The following is a 25,264-nucleotide window of genomic DNA, read 5'->3' as shown; positions in this document are numbered from 1 at the left end:
ACAGTCATTGCCAAATTCCTTTTATGAAGCTACAGTTACCCTGATACCTAAACTACACAAAGACCCAACCAAGAAAGAGAATTACAGGCCAATCTCACTCATGAACATCGATACAAAAATTCTCAATAAAATACTGGCAAACCGAATCCAAGGACACATTAGAAAAATTATCCACTACGATCAAGTAGGCTTCATCCCAGAGATGCAGGGCTGGTTCAACATATGAAAATCTATCAATGTAATACATCATATAAATAAACTGAAGGTAAAAAACCATATGATCATCTCATTAGATGCTGAAAAAGCATTTGACAAAATTCAACACCACTTTATGATAAAGGTCTTGGAGAGAATAGGGATACAAGGGTCATTCCTAAATATAATAAAGGCTATTTACAGCAAGCCAACAGCTAACAACAAACTAAATGGAGAGAAACTCAAGGCCATCCCACTAAATTCAGGAACATGACAAGGCTGTCCACTCTCTCCTTATCTCTTCAATATAGTACTTGAAGTCCTAGCAATAGCAATAAGACAACATAAGGGGATCAAGGGGATTCGAATTGGAAAGGAAGAAGTTAAACTTTTGTTATTTGCAGATGATATGATAGTGTACATAAGTGACCCGCAAAACTCCACCAAAGAACTCCTACAGCTGATAAACGCCTTCAGTAATGTGGCAGGATACAAGATCAACTCCAAAAAAAATCAGTTGCCCTCTTATACACAAAGGATAAGGAAGCAGAGAGAGAAATCAGAGAAGTATCACCTTTCACAATAGCCACAAATAGCATAAATATCTTGGGGTAACTCTAACCAAGGAAGTGAAGGATTTATTTGACAAGAATTTTAAGTCTTTGAAGAAAGAAATTGAAGAAGATACCAGAAAATGGAAGGATCTCCCTTGCTCCTGGATTGGGAGGATCAACATAGTAAAAATGGCAATTCTACCAAAAGCAATCTATAGATTCAATGTAATCCCCATCAAGATCCCAACAAAATTCTTCACAGATCTTGAGAGGACAATAATCAACTTTATATGGAAAAACAAGAAACCCAGGATAGCCAAAACAATCTTATACAATAAAGGAACTTCTGGAGGCATTACCATCCCTGACTTCAAACTCTATTACAGAGCTACAGTATTGAAAACAGCTTGGTATTGGCATAAAAACAGAGAAGTTGACCAATGTAATCGAATAGAAAACACGGATCTTAACCCACAAATCTATGAACACCTGATTTTTGATAAAGGAGCCAAAAGTGCACAATGGAAGAAAGAGGGCATCTTCAACAAATGGTGCTGGCATAACTGGATGTCAACCTGTAGAAGAATGAAAGTAGATCCATATCTATCACCATGCACAAAAATCAAGTCCAAATGGATTAAAGACCTCAGTATTAATGGTAACACACTGAGCCTGATAGCAGAGAAAGTGGGAAGTACTCTACAACAAATGGGCACAGGAGACCATTTCCTACGTATAACCCCAGCAGCACAGACATTAAGGTCAACATTGAATAAATGGGACCTCCCGAAGCTGAGCAGCTTCTGTAAAGCAAAGGACACTATCACTAAGACACAAAGGCAGCCTACTGACTGGGAAAAGATCTTCACCAACCCTGCAACTGACAAAGGTCTGATTTTTTAAATATATAAGGAACTCAAGAGACTAGACTTTAAAATGCTAATTAACCCATTTTAAAAATGGGGCTCTGAACTGAACAGAGAATTCTCAACAGAAGAAGTTCAAATGGCCAAAAGACACTTAAGGTCATGCTCAACCTCCTTAGTGATGAGGGAAATGCAAATCAAACAACTTTGAGATACCATCTTACACCTGTCAGATTGGCTAAAATCCAAAACACCAATGATAGCCTTTGCTGGAGAGGTTGTGGGGTCAGGGGTACACTCATCCATTGCTGGTGGGAATGCACATTTGTGCAACCACCTTGGAAAACAGTGTGGCGGTTTCTCAGGAAATTCAGGATCAACCTACCCCAGGACCCAGCAATTACACTCTTGGGAATTTACCCCAGAGATGCCCAATCATACTACAAAAGCATTTGTTCAACTATGTTCATAGCAGCATTATTTATAATAGCCAGAACCTGGAAACAACCAATTCAATTCAGTGGAAGAATGGATGAAGAAAGTGTGGAATATATACATATTAGAGTACTACTCAGCGATAAAAAACCATGACATCTTGAATTTTGCAGGCAAATGGATGGAAATAGAAAACACTATTCTAAGTGAGGTAACCCAGACCCAAAAAGATGAACATGGGATGTACTCACTCATAATCAGTTTCTAGCCATAATTAAAGGACATCGAGCCTATAATTCGTGATCCTTGAGAAGACAATAAGAAGATGAACCCAAATAAAAACATACAATTATCCTCCTGGATGTTAGAAGTCGATAAGATTGCCAGGCATAAATTGGGAACTTGGGTGTGGGGTGGGATGGGGGCAAGGGGAGATGGGGAGAGAAAAGCGTGAAGGGGAGGATGGGGAGAGCTTGGGGTAATGGGATTCTTGGGATATAGGAAGGGTGGACATGGGAGCAGGGAAGCATATATCTTAATTAAGGGATAGTTGTCAAGAGACCTGACTCTAGAGGGGTTCCCAGGTGTCCAGGGAGATGTCCCCAGCTAGTTCCTTGGGTAGCTGAGGAGAGGGAGCCAACCAAAAGAGACCAGATCTTATAACCATACTCATGAATATCTTGCATATCACCATAGATCCTTCACCTGGTGACGATGGAGAAAATGACTGAGCCCCACATTGGAGCACTGGACTGAGCTCCCAAGGTCCTGATGAGGAGCAGAAGGAGAGAGAACATGAGAAAGAAAGGCAGAACCATGAGGGATGCATTCACCCACTGAGACGGCGGGACAGAACTAACGGGAGATCACCAAGTCCAGTTGGAATAGGACTGATGGAACATCCGACCAAACCGGACTCTCTGAAAGTGGCTGACGGTGGACGCTGACTGAGAAGCCAAGGACAATGGCGATGGGCTTGGTCTCTACGACAAGTACGGGCTCTGTGTGGGCCTTGTCAGTTTGGTTGCTCACCTTCCTGGACCTGGAGGGAGTTGGGAGGACCTTGGACTCAACATAGTGTAGGGAACCCTGATGGCTCTTTGGCCTGGAGAGGGACGGAGTGGGGGTATGGGTGGAGGGGAGAGGAAGGAAGGGGGAGGAGGAGGGGAGGAGATGGAAATTTTTAATAAAAAATAAAAAATAAAAATAAAAAATATATGTAAAATGGACAAAGGAAAGCATATTCAACAAATGGTGCTGGCATAATTGGATATCAACATGTAGAAGAATGAAAATAGTTCTATATCTATCCCAATGCACAAAACTAAAGTCCAAATGGATCAAAGACCTCAAAATATAAAATCAGTCATACTGAACCTCATACAAAAGAAATTGGGAAGTACACATGAATGCATTGGTACAGGAGAGCAACTCTTAAATATAACACCAGTAGACAAACACTTCACTCTAGAGGGGTCCCAGGTATCCATGGAGATGTCCCCAGCTAGTTCCTTGGGCAGCTGAGGAGAGGGAGCCTGAAATGGCCCTTTCCTGTAGCCATACTGATGAATATCTTGCATATCACCATAGAAGCTTCATCTGGCGATGGATGGAGATAGAGACAGAGACCCACACTGGAGTGCAGGGCTGAGCTCCCAAGGCCCAAATGAGGAGCTGAAGGAGGGAGAACATGAGCAAGGAAGTCAGGACTGCGAGGAGTGCGCCCACCCACTGAGACTGCGGGGCTGGTCTAATGGGAGCTCACCAAGGCCAGCTCCACAGGGACTGAAAAAAACATGGGATCAAACCGGATTCTCTGAACGTGGCGGACAATGAAGGCTGACTGAGAAGCCAAGAACAATGGCACTGGGTTTTGATCCTATCGCATGTACTGGCTTTTGGGGAGCCTAGTTTGTTTAGAGGCGCACCTTCCTGGTCCTAGATGGTGTGGGTTGGACCTTGGACTTCCCTCAGGTCAGGGAACTCTGACTGCTCCTTGGACTGGAAAGGGAAGGGGAAGGGAGTGGAGGGAGGGAGAGGGAAATGGGAGGTGGGGAGGAGGCAGAAATTTTTAATAATAATAATAATAATAATAATAAAGAAAATGAAGTGGCTTCAGATAAAACATGACTAAATGACACTTAAGGAAATGCTTAACATCCCTAAGGCATCAGAGAACTACAAATCAAAACAACTCTGAGACTCCATTTTATATCTGTCAGAATGGTCAAGATTAAAAACACTGATGACACCTTATGCTGGAGAGGTTGTGGGTAAAGGGAACACTCCTGCATTGCTGGTGGAAATACAAACTAGTACAACCCCTTTGGAAATCAGTATGGTGATTTCTCAGAAAATTAGAAAAAAAGCTACCTCAAGACCCAGCAATACTACTTTTGGGTATATACCCAAAGGACATTCAGTCTTACCACAAAGCAAAACACACTTTAAATAAATGGATCTTCAGTGGCTTGCCCTTCAGTTTTCACTCTGGGTTTTAAAATAATGGCTGCTTCCAGACTGGAGACTCATCAGCTTCTCACCATGTGTGCGAATGTCTGACCAGTCCCAATTGAACAGTTTTTCTGGAGAGCCTCTCTTCTTCAGTCTACTTTTGTTGGCAAATGAATTTATGTTTTAATGTTTTACAGTAACAGCAAACACACTAGCAGCAGCAGTGACAATGTAGAAATAAGGGAAATAATCTCTTGAGCAGGATACAAAGGTCAGTAGGCAAGTATTCAACTCTGAATTGTTCTACCTTTCTAAAAGGAACCACCAACTTGGAACCAAGTGTTCCAACATGTGATCCTATTTAAGGGTCATTTTACCATTCATATTTAGAACACAATACCTTACTTCCCGTCTTATTTTTAACCCTGATCTGCCTTTCTTTCTATTCTCTGTACATTTTTTGCTTTTGATGAAGAAAAAATTATATATCATAAATGTACGGGTGGAATAGATTGTACTTCAACTGAAATAGCATGAACATGACACACAGTTGCAGATAAATGGACAGACAACACAAATCTTCCATATGAAGAGGGACAACTGGATCTCTTTGTGTTGTCTTTAACGTGGACAAGTTAGGCACATGTTATAATAGTCTCAGGGATTCCCTAGAAAAATCCTGTTGGAATATCTACTTACTTTTCTTTATATTCTTTTAAATATTTTGTTTTTTCATTACACATATCAATCCAAGTACCCACTCCCTCCCCTCCTTTCATTCCCTCCACATACCCTCCCACTTCACCCCCATCAAATCCTCAGAGAGGGTAAGGCACATTGTTTTGAGGAGGGTCCAAGGACCTCCCTACTATATCTAGGCTGAGCAAGGTATCTATCCAAATAGAACAAGTTCCCTAAAAGCCAGTACAAACAACAGAGATAAGTCCAGGTGATAAGTCTTTTAAGTCTTCACCAGTCATATAACTCAGCCACATTCATTGGCTCCACTTTTGACTTATGCTGTTTCCTTCCTTGTCTGGCTGGAGTTAGTGAACTGCCATTAGCCCAGGTAAACTGTTTCAATGGGTATCCCCATCATAGTCTTGACCTCTTTTCTCATATTCTCACTCTTCCAACTCTTCAGGTGGACTTGGGAGCACAGCTCAGTGCTCCACTGAGGGTGTGTACATCTGTTTCCATCAGTTGCTGGATTAAGGTTCTATGGTGACATTTAAGATAGTCATCAGTCTATTGGCCAAGTCCAGTTCAGACACCCTCTCCTCTATTGCTTAGGGTCTTATCTAGGGACTCCTTGTGGATTCCTTGAAATTTCTCTAGTTTCTTACTAGCCCCATAATGGCTCAGTCAATCTAAATATCTCTTTCTTTGCTCTTGTTTCTGTCTTTCCTCCATCTTGACTACCATGTTCTCTCAAGTTCTCCTCCCCTTCCACTTTTCCCCTCCTCTTTCCCTTCCAAACTCTCTTCCTCACACCCATGTGTTCCCAATTTTGTCAGGAAATATTGTCTATTTCCTCTTTTCTGATGGATCTATGTAAGATTTTTTAGGGTTCACCTTGTTACTCAATTTCTCTAGGATCATGTACAGGCTCAATATTCTTTGCTTTACAGTTTGTATCCAATTATGAGTGAGTAATACTGTTTTCATCTTTCATCTTTCTAGATCTGGGTTATCTCTCTCAGTTCCATCCATTTGCAAGCAAATTTCAAGACTTTTTTTTTTAATCACTGAGTAGTACTACAATATGTAAACGTACCACATTTTCTTTATTCATTCATTGGTTGAGGGACATTTAAGCTGTTTCCTGATTCTGGCTATTATAAATAATACTGCTATGAACATAGCTGAACACATATTCTTATATTATGATTTAGTATCTTTTGGGTATATGCCAAAGAGTAGCTTTGTTGGGTCCTGAGGGAGGTTGATTCCCAACTTTCTGAGAAACTGCCATACTGATTTTCAGAGTGGTAGCACACATTTGCATTCCCACCAGCAATGTAGTAGTGTTTCCCTTACTCCACATCCTCTGCAGTATAATCTATTGTTGGTGTTTGTGATCATAGCCATTCTGAGTGGTGTAAGCTGGTATCTCACATTGTTTTGATTTGAATTTCCCTGATGGCTAAGATGTTGAACATTTCATTAAGTGCCTTTTGACCACTTGAGATTCCTCTGTTGAGAATTCTCTGTTTAGTTGTGTAACCCAGTTTTAAATTGAATTATTTGGAATTTTGTTATCAAACTTCTTGACTTCTTTATATATATATTTTTTCAAATTGCTCTCCAATTTATTTCTTAGTAGTAAGCTACAAAGAATTTAACAGTTTTAAATACACATAAAATATCAGATTTTCACACACTGAGATGGCCCACTGTTTTCATGGGCTTTATATCTACAATTACTTTTATTTCCATTCAAAAAATTTACACTTCCTCCTCTCCACCCATTCCCTTCCCGCTCCCCCACTCACCCTCCTTCCTCCTCCTCCCTTCTTAAGAGAGGGCAGGGAATCCTGCCCTGTGGGAAGTCCAAGCCCTCCCCTCCCACATCCAGTCCTAAGAAGTTTTGCATCCAAATAGACAAATAGGGTCCCAAATAGCCAGCACATGCAGTAGAAACAAGTCCTAGTGCCTTTATCAATGGCTTCTCAGTCAGCCCCCATTTTCAGCCACATCCAGAGAGTCTTGTTTGATGGCATGCTCATTCAGTGCCGGTCTAGCTGGATTTTTTTGAAGATAAGTCCTAAGTCTTATGTGGGGTTGGTGAAGATCTTTTCCCATTCAGTAGGTTGCTTTTTTGTCTTGTTGACTGTGCTCTTTACAAAATTCTCAGTTTAAGTAGGTTCCGTTTACTTATTGTTGCTCTTAGTGTCTGTGCTGCTGCTGTTATATTTAGGAAGTTGTTTCCTGTGCTCATGCATTGAAGGCTACCTCCCACTTTCTCTTCTTTCAGGTTTAGTGCAGTCAGATTTATATTGAGGTCCTCAATCCATTTGGTTTGAGTTTTGTGCATGGCGATAGATATGGATCTATTTGCATTTTTCTACGTGTTGACATCCAGTTATGCCAGCACCATTTGTTGAAGAAGTTTTCTTTTTTTCCATTGTATAATTTTAGCTTCTTTGTCAAAAATCAGTGTGTGGATTAATATCTGGGCCTTCGATTAGATTCCATTGGCCAACCTTTTTTTATAAACATATAACATATTTTATTTCTTTCTTCTCACATTTGTTTTCAGTGATCTTTCCCAACACAGAGTTCCCATCTTCTCAGAAATCTTTTTTAAAAAAACTTTGCATACTTCCCTGTCTGAGGAAAAATGATGAACCTAGTTGTCTTTGTAAATATTGATCCAGTTGACCTGTGTGGTCACCTAAAAAAAAGATGTCCAATACCAAGCAGCTTTCATTACTGTAGCTCTATAATAGAGCTTTGGTATCAGGAATGATGATGCCTCCGGAAGTCCCTTTATTGTACAGGATTGTTTTGGCTATCCTCGGTTTTTTGTTTTTTCATATGTGAATAAGAAGCACACATAAAAAAAGTCCCACACTAGCTCAGAATTGAGAAATAGATGTTTATTTATTTAGAGGTAGACTCACAAATTAGAATCCTCTGCTGGAACAGAGATCAGAAACAGAATGATGCAGTCAGAAAAAGAGAGGCCGGATACATGCTCTACATTGGCATAAATAGTATAAGAGACCACGTTCCAGTGGGTGGGTAACTACTTGCTAGAGGATTTCCTATAGCACCTCTTCCTTTTGTTTAAGTAAGATAGTACTAAGCCCAATACATAATTATATACAATAAGAACAAATATATTCAATAGTTATTCTATCCTAACTAGTTTAGTTCTTGTGTAATAAATGACTTGGCCAAGTCTTGAGAGGAAAATAAATACAACTATCTAGTTTTCAACCCCATTGAAGATTGGAGAAGGGAAATATTACATGAGTAAGCAGGAAGTGAAATCAAGCAATTTCCAAAATGTGCAACAAATGACAGAGGGAACTGGCTACCTGGGCAATCACCCCAAATCTCAATTGCAATGTTGAAGCAACCAAATTTGGCTAAGGCCTAGAGTAACTGACAGACCATTTTCAGAGGCAGGAAATTTTTCAAAACCATCTTACCCTGTCTTGGCAAGGTTTGGTAGTCCTACATATCCATTTCTGGAGGCCATGTACTTGGCATTTGATTGAGGCATGGGCATTTCTTTGCCCAAAGGCCAGTTTTTCCAAGAAGAAAACAAGCTCCAAGTGGAGTGCTTTTGCTGTTCAGCGTTCTCTCAGGAACAGATCGGTGCTGGCAGGAACAATCGTGACTCACTTCAACAGAACCCTAAATTATTTAAATACCATAGACTACAGCTCTTTGAAGTTGTTGAAGATTACCTATTCATGCAGAATATAATCTCTATGTATCTCAAGAACCTGATTAGTCTAACTATAAGTATGACAAACATAGATAGCCACTAATCTATAATTCTTAATATCTATATAACTTATGGAATAAGACTTCATATTAGACTATTATATAATAAACAACTATGCATCAAGTGAGGACAATGACCTCAAAATGTAAACAATGTATAAGTATCTTGATTATAGGTAGAAATGTTCATTGCAATATGATAAATACAACCCCTTTGGATGTCAGTGTGGTAACTTCTCAGAAAATGAGGAATCAATATTCCTCAAGACCCAGTAATAGCATTTTGGCGTATATATACAAAGGGTGCTCAATCGTGCCATAAGGACATGTGCTCAACTATGCTCATAGCAGCTTTGTTTGTCATAGCCAGAACCTGGAAAACACATAAATTACCCTCAACTGAAGAATGGATAGGAAAATGTGGTACATTTACACAGTGGAGTACTACACAGCAGAAAAAAATTACGTTTTTCAGGAAAATGCTTGGAGCTAGAAAACATTATTTTAAGTGAGGTAACACAGACACAGAAAGACAATTATCATATATACTCACTCATATGTAGTTTTTAAACATAAAGCAAAGAAAACCAGCCTACAAACCACAATCCCAGAGAACTTAGACAACAATGAGGACACTAAGAGAGACTCACATAGATCTAATCTACATGGGAAGTAGAAAAAGACAAGATCTCCTGAGTAAATTGGGAGTGTGGGGACCTTGGGGGAGAATTGAATGGAGGAGGAGAGAGGCATGGAGGAGAGCATAGAGAAATGTAGAGCTCAATATAAATCAATTTTAAAAAGAAAAAAATGTCTTAAGCAGAGGTAGAAGCATGAATGCGTACAATATTCAATATAATTTAACTTTGTATCAATATATAAGAATCTATACCTATATATAATAACTCAGAAGTATTCATTCTATTATTCACTATTATTATTTATTATTTAATATCCCTTATATCTTTTATATAATTCTTATTAATTTATTTGTTTTGAGGACTTTCCATATATATATATATATATATATATATATATATATATATTCTGCTGAAGTGTACATTATCTTAATTTATCTTTCACACTAGTACTAAGATAGTAGGTACATGTCATCATGATTTTCAGTTTCTTAAAATTCAAAGAAATTATTAAAATGAGAAAAAAATCATAGTAGGGAGAAAAAAAGCTGAATTGATGGTCCCATAATTATTTGTAAGGGGCAATACAAAGATTTCGAGATGGAAAGTCCTGGATATATTTGGTTTCAGTTGTGATGTACTCTTGGAGGACATAACAAACCAGATGTCATACCAATCAAATAATATTTGACCTTAAAAATCAGTAAGTTTATTCTCCATGGGAGTTTCTGAGAATTCTCCAGCTGCTCACACCATTATGTTAATCTTTTATAGACTATAGCTTGTACTCTAAATATTTACTCATGAACATTTCCTTTCAAAATGTCCTTCTTTCAGCAAATAAATAGGTGGTAGAGAGAACACTGACAACTTCAAATCAAAATGAAGTTCTTTCTGTTGCTTTCCCTCATTGGGTTCTGCTGGGCTCAGTATGACCCACACACTCAATATGGACGGACTTCTATCGTCCACCTGTTTGAGTGGCGCTGGGTTGATATTGCCAAGGAATGTGAGAGATACTTAGCTCCTAAGGGGTTTGGAGGGGTTCAGGTAAGATTTGTTTAATATTTAAATGCCGAGTTCACTGTGCTCACACAAAAGAGTTTTCTAATCAAGATTAGCAAGTTTGGAGGATAACTTCTTTTCACACATACCTTTCCTTTAGAGGGAAACATTTTGGTGGGGTGGCCTCTTTATACTTTGTTGTAGGGTCCTTAAATGGGAACTCTGCAAGGTCTTTTCATATTTTTACATGGTTGTTAATCAACAGAGCTGCATGTGCACAGGGTGAGAAATAACATCGGGTCACTGATAGGTTTCTGTCAAGATTTAATTATGTGAAGTAAGCTTTAATCCAGCACTAATTATACTAACTCTATTTGTAGGTCTCTCCACCCAATGAAAACATTGTGGTATATAATCCATCAAGGCCATGGTGGGAAAGATACCAACCAATTAGCTACAAAATATGCACAAGGTCTGGAAATGAAGATGAATTCAGGGACATGGTGAAGAGATGCAACAATGTTGGTGTAAGTGAAGTCACATTTTCTTTACAGTTATTATATATACAATATTTCTCTTTGTTTCAAGTTCTTTCTGTTTGAGTAGAAGATTTTAAATTTCTGAAATCTTATATTGCATCTTTACCTATTCTTAAAAATGTACTTCTGTCTTATTGTCACCTTTTAAATTCTTTAATATAAAAATGTTCACTTTTAGAATTAATAACTACATATACTTAACAGATTTCTGTTAGGCATTGAGCCAGATGTGAGAATTAATTCATTTTATAGGATTCCTTTTTCTCCCCACAATTCTTGGGTTTTCTTCCCCGTCTTTGTTTTTAATGGTAAGTATCTACTTACTCCTTTAATGAAGAGATATATATCTACCTTCTGGACTTCTGATGTACAGCAGATATTGTAATCACAGTTGTCTAGTGATCCTGCAAAATTTCAAATACAATAGTTCCATCTTTATACTCTGTTTTGCTTCCTAAAAATAGATTTTTTGTTTATAATTACAATAGTTTCTGTTTTGTTCCATTTAACAGTTTTATATCCTTTTCTAAATATTAGGACTAGTGTTGATCTTATTTCACATTAGTTTCCCTTCCCACTTGATTTTCTTTTCTAAAATGAATCTGTAAATAATTAGAAGATAGGTTTTGGAGATTTGCTAGCATGTTATGAGTTTGCCATTAAAACTTTAGATTCCTGAGTCTAGTTGAAGCACACACTTTTCTTCTCCAGGTTCGTATTTATGTGGATGCAGTTATTAACCACATGTGTGGCGCAGGCGGTGGTGCAGGGACAAGCAGTACCTGTGGAAGTTACTACAATGCCAATAACAGGGACTTCCCAGCAGTTCCATACTCTGCTTGGGATTTTAATGATGGAAAATGCAACGGAGAAATTTATAACTACAATGATGCTAATCAGGTAATGAGAGAAATATTAATCAGAATAATTAAGCATCTAGGTATCTAGAAGTGCATAATTAATTTATAAATTACCATTAGACATGTTCAAATATCATATGAAAAGAAGTCACTATGACAGAAAGCTTGAAAAATAGAAATGGAAAAGTGTGCTGGATTTTTGTTTCATGATTTTGCAAGGATACACCAAAAGTCAATGATGAAATGGAGACATGCTCTGGTTACCTTGGATGAAAAGCTTAAATGTTTTATTTCATATTTTTATCATTTATATAAACATCGCAGTATGGAAAATTACTAGAATCAACAATGAGTCTAAATAAATTATTATAAATTATAAATAAATCTAATAAATTTTAGAAACACAATAAATATTTTAAAACTATTTCAAATATTAGGAAGTGTTTTCACAATTGGAGTAGTACACTTACTTAACATATGGAAGATCTCAGAATAGAATCTGTGAACTATGAAAAATAAAGAAAGAATAAAAAAATTGAAAGAGAGGAGAGGAAGTGGAGATCAGAAGCATATAGAGAAGAGGGAGAAGGAATGGAGAAGAGACAGAGGAAAAAAAGGTAGAGAAAGAGAGAGAGAAAAAAGAATTACTCAGCTAAGATTCTTAACAATTTTATCTGATATTTTCTGCATCTGCAACAGAAAATATTTTAAAATCCGTGTCCAAATTAAAACATCAGTACTTCTCATGTTCTAAGGAAAGGCAATATACTATAATCTAAGTAAAGGCAATAAGAAAATATCCACTTGTAAATGAATGAGGAACTGAATGAAGAAATGAATTCATAGACTATACATAACATTTAATCATCAATCATTTTTTTAAAAATAGGTCAGAAATTGTCGTCTGTCTGGCCTTCTGGATCTTGCTCTTGAGAAAGATTATGTTCGTGGCATCGTGGCTGACTACATGAACCGTCTCATCGACATGGGTGTAGCAGGGTTCAGACTTGATGCTGCTAAGCACATGTGGCCTGGAGACATAAAGGCGATTTTGGACAAACTGCATAACCTAAATACACAATGGTTCTCTGCAGGAAGCAGGCCTTTCATTTTCCAAGAGGTAAAACAATATACACGTTCATTTATAAATTATATTATAATTAATTTGCAATGTCTCTTCCTTCTCTTTCCTCCCTCTAAACTCTTTCATATACCCTTCCATACTTTCCTTAAAGTTTGTGGTCTTTCTTTTGACTCTTTGTTATTGAACACACATACTATATATGTGTTCTTATATATTATATATACATATTTAGGAGCATATGTCCTCAAATTACATATATATGTTCCTAAATATTTTAACATTGTTAAACATTTTGAATTTAAGAATATATGTATATGTATATATAAATATATATGCTTTTAATTTTAACTAACAGTCTATATTGCTAAAAATATACTTATATATTGGTACTAGACCAACCATTGATATGGTTTTCCCTGATTTTTATCTCCCAATTTTCCCATTAGCCTATAGTTATTTCTGTATTTTGTAGTGTAATGTTGAGGCATTGTGGGCCTTTTCTTATATGTCATCATTTTGTAAATCAGACAGTAGATAGGAGATTTTACTAAGCATAAAATGTATAACGTAGGTTTATATCAATTATACACTGTAGAACTCAATTGTTTATTAATAGGATTGCACTTATTCATAGGTAGCACACTTATTTATTTACCACAGCAGGTTCTAAGTTAGTGCAAACTTCATTAATGATACTGTTATAAAAGAGTAATCATAATTGTTTTTGTCTCAAGTCAATCTTTCAGAGTTTAAGATTTGTCTCATTGTATCAGGCTTGTAAGTGTTTAGACAAATTGATGAAGCTTTCTGCATGGCAGTAATATCATTTGAAGTGTACTGGGGATAATGCCTTTGAAGCCTATTTCCTTGGAAACACTAATGCGTTCATAAACGCTTCTGATATGCACTTGACAGTAAATATTATATCAGTGTGAACTAATGAATATTCCCAGTCAGTCAACCTGGAGGATAAAAAGTGAACCTGTCATTTGGTTACTTTCAATATTGTGACTGACAGTTTATGAGGAATCAGAATCTTAGTATATAGAAAAAATATTATTATTTCAAATAACAAAAATATTATAAGGAGTTCTGAGTGACATTATATTTAAGTAATATGCCCTGAATTTATATTAGAAATTACAGCTGACCCAATGTATCTACTAGGTCATTGATCTGGGTGGTGAGGCAATTAAAAGTAGTGAGTACTTTGGAAATGGCCGTGTGACAGAATTCAAGTATGGAGCAAAACTTGGCACCGTTATCCGCAAGTGGAGTGGAGAGAAGATGGCCTATTTAAAGTAAATATACACCATTTTTTCATTTGAGCTGTCATAGATTTTTATGTCATTTGATATCAGTACGTTATAACTTCAACTATTCACATTTAAACAAGTCTGAAGTGGTTGATTATTAGGCGTAATGTTTTTAAACAGTGCTTAATAATCTTTTCATGTGGGATGTCAATCACCAGGTAGCCCTGGAAAATCAAAGTTTTACTTAAGGATTTTTGTCTGTTTGTAGTATATCCATTGCATTCCAGGAATGTTTATTTATTGTCTATTAATGTTAGATTATTATTACAAGAATAGCTATATTCATAAATTATACTTATAATGTTGTCAAGTATGTGATTACATATGTTATATTAAAGAATTAATTTGAAAATTTGAGTGTTTTTACGATAATAGAACAGTAGATTTCTACTCTAAAAACATTAAATGGATTTTCTGTTTTTCAAGTCCATAACATTACAATTCAATGAAAATTTTAAAGAAAATAAACTTTTTAAGACACAAAGATTATACTGTAACCCCTAAATGAGGATATATAATCATAGAAAATGAGATTTTATACATATATAGATATAGATATCTATATCTATATGCTTATATGTACCTATAACAGAGATTTAAAATGTAATTGTCATTTATTTAGACAACTCAGGATGCCATATGTAAAGTTAGTCTAAGCATTGTGAAATAATAATTTACTTTTTTTAAATGTAGGAACTGGGGAGAAGGTTGGGGTTTTGTGCCTACTGACAGAGCCCTTGTATTTGTGGACAACCATGATAATCAGCGAGGACATGGAGCTGGTGGTGCATCCATCCTGACCTTCTGGGATGCTAGGTGGGAGAACATTCTTTGCTGTTGTGTAACCTGCTTTTAACAATGGCATTACATTATGTACTTCTGCTTTAATACCATTTTTAAACTTTCAGAATGTATAAAATGGCAGTTGGATTTATGTTGGCTCATCCTTATGGATTCACACGAGTAATGTCAAGCTACCGTTGGGCAAGAAACATCCAGAATGGACAAGTATGTCTTGATGTTGTTCAAAGCATATCTTAACCTAGAAGAGGAAGAGGTTCTGTTTTAATTTTACATTAAGTTAGAACATGTGATACTTATTATTAATTGTTTATTTACCAAGCTTTGGTACAGTAAGAACATTGAAAATGTACCTGATTGGAAAAGCAGTAATTTAAATAGGAGAAAAAAAACAGAATGAAAACAGCTGTTTCTGATAAAGTTTGACCAAAAGCAGTTAACGGGACATAATGTCTGCTAACGTTGAATAGAATTTCAAATTCTTTTCAAATCAATGTTAGTGTATTAAGATACTTTTATTTTTTTTCCTGTGGGAAAAAAGGTAGTTGATTTGAAGAAAATTAAGAAATATAATAGATATAAATTTCTGAAAATTACAGGACAATGATTTGGTAGGGAGTCTGTAAACAATATGTGTTTATAGAAGTATAAACAATATGAGTTGTTGATTAGGTGCCTAAGCAGAAACAATTTTTAAATTAATCTAAGAAATACAAACATTATGTGTTGTTTGTTAGGTGGAGAAGTTTAAACAATATCAAAATTAATCAAGGAAATAAGACCACCAGATATCTGAAAGACTATGTGAAGTTTTCTCTTTTAGTTCCAGAAACTAGAATCACAGAGAAATATCAAATATAAAGTAGAAATGTTTCTTCTTTAGACAATTAAAAAACAGTTTTTCTTATTTTCTTTCCAAAATCAGTTTCCTTCTGGTTTTTTTTTTTATTTTTGAAATTTGTTCTATTCCTGAAGAGCTTTCAGGCTTGGACTGAGCCTTTCTAATTTTCAGAAATGTATTTACTATTCAACCATTGTCAAATGTGCATTTATACTTTCTTTAGCTCAATAAGGAAAGTCTGGATATTTTATAAACACATTTCACCAACAAGTAGTAAGAAATAAACTAATATTAGTGTATAAATTGTTATATTAAAGGCATTTCCATATATGCTCTTGAAATTTCTGAGTAGCTAAAAACAATGCTTCAGTTTTATGGATAAACTGAGGCACATTCAGATTATGTATGAAGATGGAGATTTCTCAGCTGGTGACTGAAGTCTGTTCTCTAATGCCAGTGTTCCGGTCTCTAATTGTACTGATATTAGGTGACACTGAGGAGATTTTAGTGGTGTGAGAAGTGATGTTAGTGGTACTTCTTTGATAGAAAGTGAAAAGTTTAAGAATTGTTACTGTCTGTTTGAATTGAGTAGTAGAAAATATGAATTTTCACAGAAGTGAATGACTCAGTGAAGTTCTGTAAAACACTGCAGGATTTAGATTAAAATTAGACACTCCAAAGAAAGAAGTAGCATGAGAGGTTTGGTTTGGGTTTGCTGTATTGGAAAGAATATGGCAGACACACATTCAAATGACCTGATTCTTTCAATAATTAAGGATGTGAATGACTGGATTGGACCACCTAATAACAATGGAGTAACCAAGGAAGTGACCATTAATCCAGACACAACTTGTGGCAATGACTGGGTCTGTGAACATCGATGGCGTCAAATAAGGTGGGAATTTCCCAACAGATATTGTCTAATAAGAAAGTTATTTAACGTCTTTTTAAAACTGTTGAAGTTGAAGGGTACCAACATTTCACATGATATTGTGCTTTTAGGAACATGGTTGCCTTCAGAAACGTAGTCAATGGTCAGCCTTTCTCAAACTGGTGGGATAATGGCAGCAACCAAGTAGCTTTTGGCAGAGGAAACAAAGGATTCATTGTCTTTAACAATGATGACTGGTAAGTCAGTATCAGTTAAAGTGGGATCATATACTACTATATGCTTCGATTTTTCTTTGCTTTTCCTGTATATTTATATCTTTCGTATGTGAAAAATCTTTAAATAATGAATTCATGCCAAAAAATAAATGTTCAGGGTACAAAGAAAACCAATATTTGTTTATATATTATTTCTTTTAGCACAATCTTGTATTGAGATCTTTTAACCTAGCTTAAAATGGTAGTAGCATGTATTCTTATTTGCAAACTCATTTGACACATTTGAAAAAGCATATAAATAGTATGTTTAATGTACACATCATTAAACAATGCATCAAATTAGGACTGGAGTACTTTTCCACTACTTTTAATCCATTCTACTTATACACTGTCTTCAATGTTCTAGATCTTTGTTTTTATATATTTAACAAATATGTACTTTAAATCTGGTCTATGAGTGTCTTCAAGAAGCTGTTGAGTTCTGCTTTTAAAACTTTCATTATTGTCCTTCCACTGTGGTTCTTTCATCTGAGTCTTACTTTATGCTTCCCCTATCTGTAGTGGTCTAGCTCAGATACCAGGAGTGGAGGCCAAAGTCTTGAATACCAACAGACAGAAGAACCCATATTGCCATGAGTTTAAGGTCAAGGATGCATAAAGAGATCCTGTCTCTCCAAAAATAAAACAAATAGTCAAAAAATAATATTCACTCAGAGAAACTCTTGAGAGTCAGTGAATTGTCTCAATTCTAAATCAGCTGTCTATCAGATTTTTCCCATAAGTCATAATTTATTCGTATAAAACAAAGTATCAGGTACATAATTTTTTGAAAGAACACATGGCTGGTGGTTTGGGAATGCTAGAATTACTTTATACAGATAGTTTCCTAATACAAACTTGTATGTATCCATACAAATGCTAGATAAGGTTTAATTCTAGAATAAATCCTCTGTGGTGCCTTGTAATCTAATAACTTTGGGAGAAAATGATGCTGTTAACATTTTGAGTCATCAGTTTAAATCCAGCAGAACATGGACTGGAAAGAACGAAGGTCCTCATAGGAGCCCTTTACCACTGAGCATCACTGGGTTCTCTGGCTTTCTGTGTCAGGTAGCAGTCACCATAGCCCATGAAACTAAAAGTCATATATAATAATGTCCTTGGTCTGGAGAATTCTCTTACTACCCCATTCACAGTCTTATTATTGGGATTCTCTTGGTGACGCTCGCTTGATTCCTTTTTGATGTATATCACAAGTTTGAGACTTTTTTTTTTTTATTGATAACAGATTTTCCAGCACTTGAATGGGTTGGATTTAAGTTAAAGCCTCCCTTTTTTTTCAGGTCTTTGTCAACAACTTTACAGACCGGTCTTCCTGCTGGCACATACTGTGATGTCATTTCTGGAGACAAGATTAATGGCAATTGCACCGGAATTAAAGTCTATGTTGGCAATGATGGTAAAGCTCAATTTTCTATTAGTAACTCTGCTGAAGACCCATTTATTGCAATCCATGTTGAAGCAAAATTGTAAGAACCAAATTAAATACATATAAAGCATCAACTGAGTGTGTTTCTTTTCTCATATGTGACTTTTTATTTTTGTTTTTATCTTCTTTATTATGATGTGTGTATGCACCATGTTTACATCTCAGCACTAGACTATATGCCGGATTTTGGAACAACCCGTGTCATGGCTTTGCCTCTCTTGTTTTTGCCATGGTCTGTTGGTCACACTTAAGTCATCAGGCTTCCCAGGAAAGCACCTTTACATGCTGTGCAATGTTGTTAGCTCATAAGTAACTTAAATTTAATTTTTTTTCCTTAGTTAAAAGACATAAACAATGAACTGAAATAGGCAGAAATCACAAACATCACATGTATTCATTAGATAACAATATCCAAAGTTTCTTATGTATTAGCAGAAAATCTATTTTTTTCCAAGAAAATTCTCAGAACTTTGATTTCATCCTGAGAAATACATTGGATTAACACTAATGTAATGCCCATCAAGTAATTGTAAACATTGTATGAAAAACTATTTTTAATAAAAATTAACTCACAATCTAATCACTTATTAAACATGCCTTTAACTACCTTGAAATGCATCATTGTTTAATTTTATCTAGCTACCATTTTATTCAAATTTTTCTTATAAATATTTATTTCAAGAAAAAATTAATTTTCCTAATTTCACAGTATATATACACATGTATGTCGATCATACATCAAAGTCTCATTTTGTTCACTTATATCTTCTAACTTCCATCTTTCCCATTCATTTTAATGCACCCATAACCATGCACACTCATGTTCAAATATTTTTTTGATGTCTGGCAAGTAAGTACAATACCTCCATGAATGAGAGTGGAAAGTTATTTACTTGTTAATAACAATTGCCAGTTATTAAATCACTGAAGAATATGACTTTATACCCCCCATCAATGACTGACAGCTAAGAAGCCATTCATGAAGCTTTGGAACCTTTAAGTCATTGATGATCCACAGTGGAATGCTTACGTCCCTAGTGTTCTGTGGGACTTATGCAGGCAAACAGTGATATTGTGGATGCTTTGGTAGAACAGTAACATCCTGAACAGATGACTCATCTTCCCACTATTATTTTTCATTCTCTGACTCTTACATGATCATTTCCTTGATCATCTATTTTGCCTAGAAATGGTTACAAAGAACTTGCTTTTAGGGAGGAATGCTCAGTAGTTACTTATGTTTGCAGTTGAATGATTATGACTATCAGCACTAGCTGTCACTAACTGCAAACACAAACCTGTCAAAGCTCAGTAAACTATGGCAGACCCTTTATTTACGACTTACCGAGTTCTTTTTATGCCTCTCTGCTGCGGGAACTACTTTTGCTCTTTCAGCCAATAGCCTTTGAGATACCAGTCCCCTGGGGTGTGTTATCTTTCCCTTTAAAAATAAGCGGCAGCAGCTCTCTTGCTCTCTCTTGCTTGCTTCGGACTTCTGGCTATCAGATGCTTTTCCTGGTCATGCAGGAGGCTGTTGTCTAGGACGGTGATCTATAAGTTTTTCCCTTTCAATAAATAACCCTTTTATTAATCATAATTCCAAATTGGTGTGGGATTGTTTTGTTTTGTGGCTTACTTCTTTACCTCTCACTTATTTTTTTTTGAGAGGTGGTGTTCCATGAGAAAGTAGTGTACTTTCTGACACCAAACTGATGAAGAAACCTGGCTCTCCTAGCAGGTTTTTTTTTTTTTTTGGCCAATTCTCTTTTGGTTGTATATGTAGAAAAGATTTAGGCAATTGAACACTATGCCTATTTGATGAAACAATAGCAATACATTGTACACTATTTCTGTTAATTTTAATGACCATGAACTTACAGCTATGATCATATGTGCTGCTACAAATCATGTCAAAAATCCACCCACAAAGATATTAGTTAAGTCTGTAGCTGCTATGCCAATATTGGACCAGATAGCACTAAATTAAATTTTTTCTCAATGACAAACAAGCCCAATTGAACCATCCCATAGTTCATTAAATTCTTTGGCATAATAGTAACAAAGTGATTTTACAAAATTATGTCATGCCTGGCACTTGGCTTTGCTTAATTTTATGATGTTTCTGTGGTTGTATTTTCCTACTAAGCAGAGTAGTTCTCTTCAGTTTCTGTTTATTTGTTGGGTTTTAAATTAAAAAGATGTCAAAGTAGTGGATTTTCATATGGCTCTTTCATCCATATGTAGTGTGGTTAATCTGCCTCCAACAATTTAATTCATCGGCCACTCATCCTCATCCTCATCCTCATCCTCATCCTCATCCTCATCCTCATCATCATCCCATCCTTCCTACCCTCTTGCTCTTCCTTACTTTCATGTCACATGTATTATAACCACACACCCTGTGCTCCATTTTCAGTGTCATTTTAATGTTCCTTCTCTAGTTCTTTATGTATTTTCTTCTTTGAAAAACTGAACATCGATTTTATTTGATTTTATTTTGTCATGTGCTCACAGCATTTCTCTTTCTCTCCTCTCCCTGGCAGGTCACAGAGATAAATTAAAAATAAAATCTACAAGGAAAATAATTTATAAAAAGCACGCCCAGGCTCACACTTTCTATCTCTATTCTCGGTTAGGAAAGCCCTCCTTGCACAGGAGGGCTTCCCTGACTCACCCCTGCTAGCTAGTTAGGGGGCAGACAGTACTCCAGAGCTGACCAGGATGGGGGGTAGGGGCTCAGCAGTGGCAAAGTTACAAAAAAAAAAAAAAAAAAAAAAAAGACACTGGTCCTTGAACCTTCTGGCTACCTTGGAGCAGCCCTTCACTCCCCTCCCAGGGCCGTCTGTCCTCCAGGCTGTAAAGCACTTCCTGAAGCTGGAAGCCTAGGGGAGAAAATCTCCAGCCCCTTCATGCACTTCTCATTCTCCTAGAAAGAACCCCCCCCCCCCAAAAAAAAAAAAAAAAAGGACAAGACCTCGGGACAGAGGAGAAAAATCCCAAGTGTTACACAGTTACACGGAGTCTTTATGGCAAAGAGAACATTTAGCAGCTTTGAATATTGGGGCATCTCCTTTTTACTCAACACAAGCATCCTAGGCCCTATAAGTGAAACAGGGCACACGCCCTAAGAAAATCAAAGCGCTAGAGATTCTAAGAGGACTAGGTTTTGTTGCTGGGGTTTATAGGTTTTGTTTCCCCCAGTGACAAGCCCAGGTGTTGTAGGTAGAGGGCCATGAGGGAAGAACCTCTTCCCAGTGTTGTGCTGAACAGGGCCTGGAGGTCAGAGCTGGCTTCTCCCTCCATACCATCACCTTGCTTCTGTTTAGCCCCTGCAGAGGAAGCTGTAGGCCAAGTTCCGAGTACTGCCAGATAGCACCCCACTCCAGAGAGCTATAGGCAGCTAGTGAGGGTGGGTACTACAAAAGGAGGGGGTGGGTACAGCATTTCCATGCAGGCTCTCGTGAGGACATTGGGAGCCTCAGCTCTGGGGAGGCTAGAGAGGGAGGTGGCTGTGGAGGCAGTGAGTGACATGCTTGATGTTGGGGCTGCTGCAACACAGGCCTCACTATCACTTTTCTATGCCCTCCGCCCCTCCGGCCTGAAAACAAGTCAGTGTTGGGTCCCCTACAGCTTCCTGTTTCAGTAACTAAAACATTATAGGTGCCATCCAAGAGTTTCTTCCTCTTCAGGGATGACAGAGTTCAAGAAACAGTTACAAGGCCCTTCCACGGCTCCACGTTTCCATACCAGTGACTTGACTTAGGCCCACTGGAGTCACTTACACTCACTGCCTAGAATGCCGGCCAAAGCCCTTACCAGTCCCTATGATTTTTCTGACTGCTTTGATTTTAGGGGATTTCCTCCTTTTTTCCTTCCAGGAATGAGACGTTCCACTACTTTCTCTGCTCTCCCAAGTCCTCCTTTCCCCTCTGTCAGCCTTCACACAGCCTCCTCTACTTTCAGCATGCCAACATCACCCTTCCCTCAGGAGAAAGAAGGGAGATAGGCTGGGGACCCCAATCCCTCAAACAGTCTGGTCATTTCCACCCACACCCAGTGGGGAAGCTAAGCTAGACAGCGCCTGCACCCGCCTCTTCTGTGCACTGACCCGCAGCCATCCCATCTGAGAAGATATATTGGATAAGAAGGCATTTAAGTCCCCAATGTTAGGTCCAGGCCCAGCCCTTCTCCAGTTTCGGTCTTAGTGAGCGTCCACCCCCTGCCTCCCCAGGCTCACTTCCTCCGGTCCTTTGGCTTTCTCTCCTGTCGCCTGGCCTGCTGGTCAGCCATCGTGCGACGGATGAGGAGGACACTGCCATCCCCAGCATACTGCAGTGCATACTGGCTGGGCGAGTAGGGCCTCCCATTCTCATCCCGCAGCCGCCCAAATACTTCTTGGTATAAGCTCTGGACCTTCTGTTTCATCTGTCGCAGTGACCACAGGAACTCTACCTTTTCTCGGAGCAATCGGGCCTTGTTTCGCTGCAAGTCCTCCACATCACGTTCTAGGTTCAAGATGGTGTCCAGCTTGCGCTTGCGGCAGTTCTGTGCGGCCATCTTGTTCTTGCCCCGGCGCCGGATGTCCCGGATGAGGCTCAGCTGAGCCTCGCTCATGAGGCTGGTATTTGGACAGCAGCTCATTGAATTCCTCTACAGGCAGGTTAATGATTTTGTCATTAGTGAACGGGATCTTCATGGCTCGGGCTCTGTGCTCATCTCGGCTCATCTGCTTGTCCAGGAAGTCAGCCTGCTTTTCCTTGCTACCTTTCTTGAGGGTGCTGGGTGGTGGTAGATCAGCAGAGTCAAGGGCACTGGGTGCCATATTGTACGTGTGATTGTGGCCCACATGTTCTAAGTAGGGAAGGCAAGAGAGCTGAGAAGGATCCTGGTAGCTCGGCGGCAGAACTTGGAGTATTCTGGCTGGTAGCCCACTGCACCTTCGGCCTCTTCTAGATCTAGGGTCTCAGAATCAGAGCTGTAACCAACAGCACCTTCCTCAGAAAAGGAAGAAGAGGCAGAGGAGGAAGCAGAAGAAGAGGAGGAAGCGGAAGAAGAGCTGCCTTCCGAGCTGCTCAGGGAGGAAGGGCTATGGCTGGAGTCCAAGGAGAGGCCTGGCTGGTTCACCGGGACCCGGAGGGGTCTGTCTCTGGAAGCCAGCCCAACTCAGGCCTCGCCCTTGAGAGTTCCAGTGGCCTTCAAGACGTGACAGGCCCAGACAACGGGGTGAGAGAAAGCGAAACGGAGCAGGGATTCAGTGACGATTTGGAGGATTTGGGGGCTGTGGCCCCTCCTGTCGGTGGAGACCTAACCAAAGAGGATATAGATCTGATTGACATCCTTTGGCGACAGGATATTGATCTGGGGGCTGGGAGTGAGGTTTTTGACTACATTTATCTCCAGAAGGAGCAGGATGTGGATAAGGAACTGCAAGATGGAGGAGAACAAGAGGTCACCTGGGCAGGCGAGGGCGCGGAAGCTCTGGCCCGAGACCTGCTAGTAGATGAAGAGACTGGGGAGAGTTTCCCTGCACAGTTCCCTCCAGACGTTTCCAGCATCACAGAAGCAGTGCCTAGTGAGAGTGAGTCTCCCGCCCTTCAGAACAGCCTTATATCTCCACTTCTGACGTGGACAGAGTCACCATTTGATTTGGAACAGCAGTGGCAAGATCTCATGTCCATCATGGAAATGCAGGCTATGGAAGTGAATACATCAGCAAGTGAAATTCTGTACAATGCCCCTCTTGGAGACCCTCTTAGCACCAACTACAGCCTTGCGCCCAACACTTCTATCAATCAGAATGTCAGCCTGCATCAGGCATCCCTGGGGGGCTGCAGCCAGGACTTCTCCCTCTTCATCCCCGAGGTGGAGAACCTGCCTGTGGCCAGCAGCTCCACACTGCTTCCACTTGTCCCAAGCAACTCTACCAGCCTCAACTCCACCTTCGGCTCTACCAACCTAGCAGGGCTTTTCTTTCCATCCCAGCTCAATGGCACAGCCAATGATACATCAGGCCCTGAGCTGCCTGACCCCCTGGGGGGGCTGTTAGATGAAGCTATGCTGGATGAAATCAGCCTGATGGACCTGGCCATTGAGGAGGGCTTGAACCCGGTGCAGGCCTCCCAGCTTGAGGAGGAGTTTGATTCTTTTTATATTTTTACAGATGCCATTTTACACAAAAATTAAATGTTTGAAACTAAGATTCACATAATGAGAGATTTCATACATTTGTCTATCTAAGCCCGGGATATGTCACTTTATACTATATTTTCTAGTTTTATCAAGCTGAGATAATTTTTCAAATTGATGTTTTTCTTTACAGTTGAATATAATTGCATTGTACATTTGTAACAAATTATCATTGTTTCTCTCTCAGTGGTGGATATTTGCTATTGATTCTACTTTCTAGGCATTTAGAAGAGAGTAGTAAAATTAAATTCATTTCTTCAAACATTTTTCTCTACGACCATATGGAGTCTGTTAGGTTTATGTCTTAGAAAACTAGAGGTAAGACATGTGGTAACTCAGATTTCATATTTTTTCACACTGATTTCCATAGTGATTGTTCCTGTTTAAGTTCTTCCAAATGGTGAAGACTTATATTCCCCTCTCCCCAAAGACA

The 25,264-nt window shown here is 38.3% G+C and overlaps 3 protein-coding genes across 5 annotated transcripts; 2 read left to right on the top strand and 1 right to left on the bottom strand.

Moving 5' to 3' along the window:
* Positions 1-10,485: 10,485 nt before the first annotated feature.
* Positions 10,486-18,689, top strand: LOC119800909 (pancreatic alpha-amylase). Of its 3 annotated transcripts, none has more exons than XM_038311283.1 (10): positions 10,486-10,653; positions 10,989-11,135; positions 11,859-12,047; positions 12,897-12,962; positions 14,259-14,392; positions 15,101-15,223; positions 15,316-15,415; positions 16,826-16,944; positions 17,052-17,177; positions 18,500-18,689. In XM_038311283.1, exons 1-10 carry the CDS (start codon positions 10,486-10,488, stop codon positions 18,687-18,689), a joined length of 1,362 nt encoding a protein of 453 aa, XP_038167211.1. The 3 variants fall into 3 exon arrangements, with proteins under 3 accessions (XP_038167211.1, XP_038167210.1, XP_038167212.1); XM_038311282.1 differs by having other exon boundaries at positions 12,897-13,127; XM_038311284.1 differs by lacking the exon at positions 12,897-12,962.
* Positions 18,690-22,762: 4,073 nt separating this feature from the next.
* LOC119800673 (endoplasmic reticulum membrane sensor NFE2L1-like) lies at positions 22,763-23,754 on the bottom strand (the record flags this gene model as incomplete). The annotated part of the gene is given in 3 exon segments (XM_038310849.1): positions 22,763-23,262; positions 23,264-23,541; positions 23,544-23,754. Coding segments are annotated over 3 exon segments (873 nt in total), but the record flags the coding sequence as incomplete, so codon positions are not given.
* A 3-nt stretch (positions 23,755-23,757) lies between these two features.
* On the top strand, positions 23,758-24,828 carry LOC119800672 (endoplasmic reticulum membrane sensor NFE2L1-like; the record flags this gene model as incomplete). Its single annotated transcript, XM_038310848.1, has 1 exon — positions 23,758-24,828. A coding segment is annotated over one exon (1,071 nt), but the record flags the coding sequence as incomplete, so codon positions are not given.
* Positions 24,829-25,264: the final 436 nt, after the last annotated feature.

Source organism: Arvicola amphibius, chromosome 14 (genome assembly GCF_903992535.2).
Source record: "Arvicola amphibius chromosome 14, mArvAmp1.2, whole genome shotgun sequence".
Lineage (NCBI taxonomy): Eukaryota > Metazoa > Chordata > Mammalia > Rodentia > Cricetidae > Arvicola > Arvicola amphibius.
This window is presented reverse-complemented; position numbering and strand designations above follow the sequence as displayed.